Raw genomic sequence first — 9,183 nt, 5'->3', positions numbered from 1 at the left:
TTTTTTTTTTTTTTTTTTTTCCTTCTAAAGCAGATCTAAAATCTCAATAGTTTAGGATGTGTTTTAAAACTATCTGATTCCCCAATGGCTTTAATGGTGAAACAGTTGCGATAATAGGAAGCAATGATATTATACAAGTAGTGGAATGCTCACAAACGACGCGACCGGATTCAGAAATGTTCACTAGTGTAGCAGGTTCTATCAGCCAAGAGATTGATGGAGTCTCTGTGAAGAACGTCGGTGTCAAACTCGGCAGCAAAATTGTATGTGGTTCTTCCATAGCTTTATTATAGCAAAAGGATATGTTTAAACTGCAATGTTGGCTTTTTTCACTGGTTTCTTAATTTGCTTCCTTTTGTCATTTACTGTGACAGATTCGTTATCCGGAAAAGATTTTCAAGAATCCTGGTTCTGTGAGTTATAGGAGATTGCTTCCTTACTTGACTGAAGCTGCAGATGATACTAGAGATGCTGATGCAGCTAATGACCGACTCCCTCCTACCTGGTCTGCTTTGCTATCTCCCAATACCTTTGTTTCACCATCAGCACAGAACATACATGGAAACATTAGCCCTTTCAAGAAGATGACTTCATCTAGTGCCACCAAAACTCATGTATGATCTTCAGTCTTGTTGTGTTGAAAGCTTTGATTTCTATCACCTGATTTTGTTCTTAACAGTTTCCCTGTTTTGACATGAAGCAGTTGTGTTCCAAGCGCAAGCTCTTTAAAGTGCCCGGTTCTGTTAATTACAAAAGAATGCTTTCATATCTTAGAGATAGCTCGGAGGATAATCCTGGTAAGTCTCTTTATATTCAATGTCAGTAATAGTTGCTACAGTTAGTCCCTACTGGCTTCTGTGGCTACATGAATGTTATATAGTAAAAAAGAACAACCTGGTAGACTTAGGAACTGAATTATTCTTTGTATCGTTTCTTTTAGGGACGACTGAAACCAGTAAACATATAGATCCTCAGAAGAATATAGAAAAAAATGCTCCAGCCATTGAGAATAAAGGGGCAGCAGCTGAAGCTAAAGATTTGAAAACATGCTCCAACAATGTTGAGGCGCCACTCTCTGATCCAGATAACGAACAGGAAACTCTTCCGTTAGCTCAGTTTAGCTGTTAGAGTTGTTTAGTTATAGAGATAGTAACGAAGTCGTGTATATAGGTTTAAGCGTATTTGACTTGTTTACGCATAGAGCTTTTCCATCTAAGGCACTTGTACGTCAAAGAATGAAGACAACTCCTAGATCATATGAACCTATATAGGTAACTAGGATCATCCACATTAGACTTGTTAATTCCTTTGTCTCCACATTTTTCTGGTTGTACAACATTAATAGTGTCTTGTCTTTGTCTTTTTTCAAGCATGTCAAATTGTTGTTGTTTTCTGATCCGCAGTGATCTTGCCTTGTTAGTTTTCAAATTTATCATAGCTTATTACTCTAAAAAAATTTCGTTGCATTGTATAGAAGAAACCTAGTATGGATTGATACGTTCAGGGATAAGGTTTAGAATTGTGACAATTCCAGGAAAAGGAACACTGGTCATGACTAATTATGGATTCAGTTGTTTAAGTAGCTGGAAAGAGCTTTATTTCAACTTGAGAATGTACAATGGAATAACAGATAAAGAAACCAATCTAAGAATTGCAACAAACAAACAGAGAATCATTGAGGGAATTGCATCAAACATTAGACTCTGGACCTCTTGCATTCTGGAGGGAATCCACGAGGGAACCTTTTGAGATCAGAGCAATAATTGTAGATCATGAAGTACTTCTGAACCCATCTGAGTCTCCTCCTGCCGTAAGCATTGAGCTCGCTCGCTATCTGCAATTTACCATCACCAAAAGAACTCTTGAATTTAGGGTCACATCCTGAAGAGACAGTGCAAGCCGCAGCGTTGAATCCTCTGTAGTATGCTGTGAAAGGAGCCTTGGACCAGTCAGTCTTGACCAACCCACCTCTCGTGGCCCAATCATCTGCATTCCACAGGCTAGAGTAGATCCTCATGGGTTGGCTCTTTGGGAAAGGAACACCTAGCTTCTCTGCATTGTTGAACACTCTGATGGGTAAATTGTCCACCAAGAATCTGCAGAAATATAAGAACAAAGTCAAGACAAGATCTTCGTTTTCATTTGATGTTGAAGCAGAAGAAAGAGAGAGAGTGATCAATGGATCTTTACATGATGTGTTGGGGTCTCCAGACAATGGAGTAAGTGTGAAAGTTCTTGGTTGGATCGAACCAGAGATAAAACTGTTGCTCTCTGTTTCCTTTCCCTTGAGCAAAGACATTAGTGTGAAGAACATAAGGCTTCCCTGTCTCGTTCCCAAGAAACTCAAAGTCTATCTCATCATGTGTTTCTCCTTGTGACGACAACTACAAAAAAAGTTTCAAACAACTTTAGAAAAGAGTATCTCTTCAGTTTAGTAACATTTTGAGTGAATGTGAGAGTTTGAGAACGTTACGTAGTAAGCAGTGACGGTGCCGGCGGAGTTTCCGGCGACGAGTTTGAGCTGCATATCGATCCGTCCGAACAAATACTCTTTCTTGGATTTGAAACCTGACCCGGAAACCCGGTCCAGTGACAAAGACAACATACTTCCTCCGTTGAAGATTTTGCCCCTGTGGTCACCCCACGTGAGGTCGAACTCGTTGAAGAAGTTGCCTGAGTAAGCAGAACCGACCATTGACATCAGCAGAACAGTCGCCACGACGATGGCGAGGCTTGAGTTTCGACCCATTTGAGTTTGGGTGTTACAAATAAAAGGGGTTGGGGTGTGTGTGTGTGTCTAATAAGATTGAAAACTAGAGGAGATGAGAGCTTTTGTGTTTTGGTGTGAGATGGGTTTAAGCAGGGGATACATATATACACATGAGATGGGTTAGCTGAAGAAGCCTTGGGAAGCTAAACCTTAACTACAGTTGTTTTTTTAAAATTTTATCTAACTCTATTTTTATTTTTGCTTTGTTCCTCCAGTATGCATATACTCCATTTTATTGCATTATTGCGAAGCCCCATCATTGGTTTGGTATATATTTGTTTTATTCTCATGTGGCTTAAAAGAGAGAAAATCAAAATGAAAGCTGTCCAAAAGAAAGAGAACAAAGAGAGTATGTACTGACTACTGAGTACTGAGTAGTGTGAGTGAGTCTACTACGTAATCACTCAGTCGAGAGCTGGTGCCAGCTCTTCTGCTTCACCTAGCATACCTGGAGCCTCCAATTTACATTGAAAGAATAAATAATTTCAAACTCCTTAAAATATTCTCAGAGTGAGGATAGAAAGTTGATAAATAGTATATATTTGATCGAATGCTTCCTAGTCATTAAAAAAGGGAAACTTTTTTACTAAAAGCTATATCATTTTTTTTTTTTTTGGCAAATAAACTTTTTTTTTTATATAATTTTTCGTCTGAATGATTCATTCAGCCAAAGAAACTTCTGTCTATCCTTTTTCTTTTTTTTTTTAGTTTGATAAAAGAATAATTTGGAAATTTTAGTGGGACTAGAGAACTATTCTATGTAATAAAAAAGGATTGTAAATTGAGATCAGACAAATCGATTATTCTGTATATAATTTAATACCAAAGAAGGACAAATGTTTATGGAGAATCATAAAGGATTACAAATAATTAGGATTGGTAGAACTACTTCCCCATGCTTCTCAAATATATCATAGTTGATTTCTTTATCTTGAAATAATATCGTGTAATTCTTACGACCAAATGGTGTTTTACGTGAATTTTCAATGATTAAACTAGAGAATTGTCTTAAAATAGTAGAGAAACAATTATTGGTTCTTAAGAAACGTTCTTCAATATTTTTGACAAGTTTCCTTCTAATAGAGAAAGATTTAGTTTTTTTTTTTTCCATTTCTGTTAATCTCACATAGGTTAATTTCTTAAATAGGTCATTTAGCTCAAACTGTTAAAATGTCTAATAGCTTGGTTTCGTTTGTAAACTTGGTTTCTCTTGCATGTGTGGATCAATCTCCCGTATGCATAATTTAATTTTGGATAACAAAAACAATTGGTAAGAATTACTAAATCCATTTACGATTTTATCCTAAAGTTTAGAAACATTTTCTCAACCTCTCTTTGTGTGGTAATTTATAATTTGAAGGATTTTGTTGGCATGGAAATTAGCACCCCCAACATACCGATCTAAATCCGATTAAAGGAACCGGTTATCTAAATCGGGAGCTCGACTTTAATTTGTACTTCATCTCTGAAGGCCCAATAGTTTCGAGAAGCCCAGCGCCGAGGTGACACCGACGTCTCAACTCGCCCTGCGGCTGACCTAGCAAGAAAGGAAAGACTTTCCTAATCAGCTCGCCTGTAATTAGGAAAGTAAATATATTCAGTAGATCTTCGAATACATATAAATAGAGGGCAATTCTCTCATTGTAAAATCATCCAACAATTAATACAAAACCCTAATTCCTCTTTGTTCTTGAGCAAAACCTACCTTGTTTTCCAAGAGATTTCATTTCTTCTTTATTTGCTTACTTTGATCCGAATTCTTAGAGAGAAAGTTTTGTTGAATTTGTTTTCCTTTCTAAACAAATTCATTGTGTGAAACACCAATTTCTACAATTGGCACTAGAAGGAGGGGCCTAAGTTCTCAAAGTCACTTATGTTCTAGATTTCTTCACAAACAAGCAAGAATCAACACCATGTCTCCGGCCTCTGAAAACGGTGTCACCAACGCAGTTGCTCCGCAACAAGATGACCCAGCCACCGGAGCCACCGGCTCGCAAGACGTCACCGCGAATCCAACTGGTGGCGCACCCACTGCATGTGTCTACGTCCGGACGGGCATCCGCCGCACCTAGGAGAACCCAGCAGACGACTCAACGGCACCCTCCGAGGGAGTAGAGGACGCCGAGGTTCCCCACCACGGGACCCAGGAACCTGACGAGATTCCACCAGTTGACGGATCTGTCGATAGACAGACTTCGTCTGCTCAAATCGCCCAACCTCCCCAGCTCGTATCCATGGACGACCTCCGTCACATGTTTGGAACGATCTCCAAGGATCTCTTTCAGGCGATCTCCGCAACAAACCAACAGTTGTACACGATGGAGCGCAGAGCTCCCCTGCAGCAGAATGAGGCACCACCGCAAGAGATTCGAAGGAACGATCCCCTAAACCGCCGCCTGTTTAGCGATCCGCCACCTTCGGCTTTCCGATTTCCAAGCCAGCATGTACCATCGGTACTCGCCTCGGGAGTACAGCCCCACACCGAGCAGCCTTCTCACGGAGATCCGATATCGCCTTCTTGTCCTGAGCTAGAGGAAATCCACCTCAAGATTAAGGCTATGGGGTCCCTCTTCCACCGAGCTGTGAGCTCGACACCAGAGATCGATAGGATGTTCGAGGCCACACAACAGACTCCATTAACCAAGCGCGTCTTGGAAACATATGTTCCAAATGTGAAGATAAGACTTCCAACCTACGATGGGACGAAGGATCCGATGAAGCACTTGACCTCGTTCATGGCTACCATCTCAAAGGCTAGATTCACCGAGGAGCAAAAGGACGCCGGTCAGTGTCAACTGTTCTTCGACAGCTTGATATGGAACGCACTCACATGGTTCTCCCGGCTCCCGGCGGAAACAATCGTCAGCTTCGCCCAGCTATCGACGGCTTTCTTACAAAATTATCGGGTCTTCATAGAACGCAACGTCTCCAGTGCCAAACTGTGGGAGATAGTTCAAGAACCTGGCGAACCTCTGCGGCAATACCTCACCCGATTCAAGGAAAAGTATGCCACCGTAACAGTCGTTGAGAACGTTGCGATCGCCTCCTTCAAAAAAGGACTCATTCCCGGCTCCAGACTGCATGTGGATCTAAATATCCGAGAAGCCAAGGACCTAGACGAAGCCCTTCATTGGGGGTCTCGTGTCGCTTACGTCGAAGAGGATGAAGAGAAGCGGGCCACCAAGCCCCCTCTTCCTCGCCCGGCTGCTTCAAAAGAAAAAAGCCGAGAAACCTATCAGGAACCCCGGAAGCATCACGACCCGAGAGATCCCAAGCGCGGAGTGGTTAATGCATTATCCGAGGATGAAGGACAGAGTGCCGCCTCTCCCAACACACAAGAGGAACTCTACTGCGATTTCCATATGTTCGGTGGCCATTCAACAGCCGAGTGTAAGCACTTGTCCAATTACTTATTTGAGAAGTACCTATCCGGCGAAATCAAAGCTGTCTATCTGCCTAAAGCTTCTCGCGGAGGTTGCGGAGGCAGAGGTCGAGGAGGAAGGTTCGGACGATCCAATCCTGGTCGAGGTCAGAAGGGCGCCAACCAGTCAAATAGCGCACTAAGTACTCCACAACAGCCACCTCCGTCGAGCAGCAGAATCCGGCGCCAGTGGAGGTCCTTCCAACACCATCCAAGCGTCAAAAAGGACAGCAGAGCGAACAAGCGGCACCTCGGGGTCGTATCTCTATGATCATTGGTCAGACTGATGAATGCTTGGATTCTGTCCGAACACTGAAAAAGCGAGCGCGCCAGATTTGTAACTTCCAGGCGATTTCCAAAGAGGAGGCGCTAAGAACTGATCCCATCACATTCACAGCAGAAGACGCCAAGGGGATCCATCACCCTCATAACGACCCCCTCGTCGTAGAAGTCATGATGGGAGAGTTCGATGTAGAACGAGTCTTAGTGGATACCGGCAGCACAATTAACGTTCTGTTCTTACAGACGTTGGAGAAAATGGGTGTCACACCGGAGCAAATCAAACCAGGAGCCAGAACGCTGACCGGGTACGATGGCATAGCCAAAACGTCGATGGGCGACGTGAAGTTGCAAGTCCAAACTGGTGGCATAACACGTAAAACCAAGTTTGTGGTCATAGACGCCCCACCAATCTACAACACCATCTTAGGTTCACCTTGGATCTACTCAATGCAGACAGTCCCTTCCACCTATCATCTCTGCGTAAAGTTGNCGGGATCAAAAGGAAACAGTAAGGCCTTGAGGGAAAAGGATAAGACTTCACCGGTAAAGCAAGTGGCATTGAGCATTGCGATCCCTTCATGAACCGTGGTTGCTTGCTGAGACTCTCCTGGATGCCAAACAAAGGTTTGATCCACACCAAAGTTGAATGAACACGTCGCCATAGGACCATGTGCGGTAACGGTCTTGGCGCTAAGAGTGGAGNTTATACGGCGATCAAAAGATGGCCAGGACCTGTTCTGTTCTCGAGAAAAAGCAAAGACGGAAGAATGACGCATAGCAATTACAGGGTGAGGATCACTTCGGCGATCCCAATAAGCTGGAGCGAGATCGGCTGAAGGCCACAGGATGCTAAATCATACAAGTCAACATCGACGGAGTAGACCCCTCCCGAACGGTCGGAATTGGGGCCGAACTCGATGAAAGAATCAAGACCGAGCTGGTAGTATTTCTGAAATCGCGAGCCTCGAAGTTTGCCTGATCCACTAAAGATATGGTTGGTATTGATCCATCAGTCACCTGCCATAAGCTTAATGTCGACCCTGCTTTCAAACCGGTTCGACAGAAACGATGGCGTCTCGGCCTTGATCGAGCAAAGGCGGTACAAGACGAAGTCGAGGGACTCCTTAAAGCCGATCAGATAATGGAAGTACAATACCCCGATTGGCTGGCAAATCCGGTGGTGGTCAAGAAAAAGAACGGCAAATGGCGAGTCTGCGTCGACTTCACCGACCTCAATAAGGCATGCCCTGAAGACTGCTTCCCGCTACCTCACATCGACTGACTCGTAGAGGCTACAGCAGGTAACCAACTCCTCTCGTTCATGGACGCATTCTCCGGATACAACCAGATTGCAATGAGCCCAGCCGATCGTTCATCACAAACAGAGGGACCTACTGCTACAAGGTGATGCCATTCGGTCTGAAAAATGCGGGGGCGACTTACCAACGCCTGGTCAACACAATGTTCACCGACCTCTTTGGGAAAACAATGGAAGTCTACATTGACGATATGTTAGTCAAATCCCTAATAGCAGAACAGCATATCCAGCATCTCGCCGAATGTTTCAACCTTCTAGATCGATTCCAGATGAAGCTAAATCCCACCAAGTGCACTTTCGGGGTTACCTCGGGGGAGTTCTTGTGATATATCATCACAGAGCGTGGAATCGAGGCAAACCCAAAGCAGATAGAAGCAGTACTGGGACTCCCCTCGCCAACCAACAAACGAGAGGTACAACGCTTAACAGGACGAATAGCCGCACTGAACCGATTCATCGCCCGGTCAACGGACAAGTGCCTCCTATTCTATCAGCTCCTTCGGGGTACTAAAGATTTCCATTGGGATGACGCCTGTGAAGCTGCCTGAAGGCAACTTAAGGAGTACCTGACCAATCAACCGGTACTCGTCAAGCCCGAGGAAGGAGAAACATTGTAACTCTACATCTCCGTTTTCAGCTCGGCAGTAAGCGGGGTTGATGTGACCGCCGGACGCGGTCGTCTACCGAGTCGCACGGATGGACGGTCGATGCAGACGGACAGAACGAAACTCTCTCGGGCCGAGGAAACTAGATGAGGCTTTCCTCGGACAAGGCTCGGAGATTTGAATCCAGTGAGGAAACAAACGGTGGAAGCGAGAGATGAGCTGAAACGAACGAGCGGATCGAGAGATCCGGCCTTTGGTCTCGGCTTCGGTCGAGCAGTCTCGGTCGTGGTGCGGACGATGCAGAAATCGGTTCCCGGAGTTTGAAGGTAAACTGCAGGAACGGCTCTCGGCAACGCGGCGGTAAGAATCCTCGGTGATGCGGTAAGGATTCTCGGGTATGTGATAAGGAAGGTGGAGTCGAAGCGGAAGTACAACGAACGGTAGGAACCGGACGTGATACAGTAGGGATGGACGTGAAGGTGGTTTGATGCGACAACACACGGGAGATGGCTCGGCCCGTGATACGGTCAACTAGTCGATGTCGAACCCGGTTCGAGATCGGCTAGGGTTTCTCGGTAGTCAAGTCCCGGACTTGGACTAAGGAGAGAGGTGAGACAAGAACAAGATTCTCTCTTGTGAAATTTAATTCAATACTTCAAGTCTGCCTTTTACAATGAGGGTTTAGGCCTTTATATAGGAAGGCTTACAAATGGGAGACTCTAAAACCCTAGACACGCGGCCAGGATCTCATCCTTACACTTGGCCATAAAGCAAAAGCAAAAGTAAA

The 9,183-nt window shown here is 44.4% G+C and overlaps 2 protein-coding genes across 2 annotated transcripts in view; one reads left to right on the top strand and one right to left on the bottom strand.

Annotated features, from left to right (window-relative positions):
• LOC104732266 overlaps window positions 1–1,397 on the top strand; it is a 2,174-nt gene extending 777 nt beyond the window's left edge. Inside the window, exons 2-5 of the mRNA XM_010451804.2 lie at window positions 106–263; window positions 375–614; window positions 704–797; window positions 941–1,397. Coding sequence (XP_010450106.1) covers window positions 106–263; window positions 375–614; window positions 704–797; window positions 941–1,128 — 680 coding nt within the window. The 3' untranslated portion in view covers window positions 1,129–1,397. The remainder of the gene's footprint in view (window positions 1–105; window positions 264–374; window positions 615–703; window positions 798–940) is intronic.
• On the bottom strand, window positions 1,581–2,930 carry LOC104732265 (xyloglucan endotransglucosylase/hydrolase protein 15-like). The gene is made up of 3 exons (XM_010451803.2): window positions 2,474–2,930; window positions 2,191–2,384; window positions 1,581–2,096 (listed from the first exon to the last, which is right to left on the bottom strand). Exons 1-3 carry the CDS (start codon window positions 2,747–2,749, stop codon window positions 1,697–1,699), a joined length of 870 nt encoding a protein of 289 aa, XP_010450105.1. The 5' UTR covers window positions 2,750–2,930; the 3' UTR covers window positions 1,581–1,696.

This window comes from Camelina sativa, chromosome 12 (assembly GCF_000633955.1).
Source record: "Camelina sativa cultivar DH55 chromosome 12, Cs, whole genome shotgun sequence".
NCBI classification, from domain to species: Eukaryota; Viridiplantae; Streptophyta; class Magnoliopsida; order Brassicales; family Brassicaceae; genus Camelina; species Camelina sativa.
Note: the sequence above shows the minus strand (reverse complement) of the source record. Positions and strands in the feature narration are given on the sequence as shown.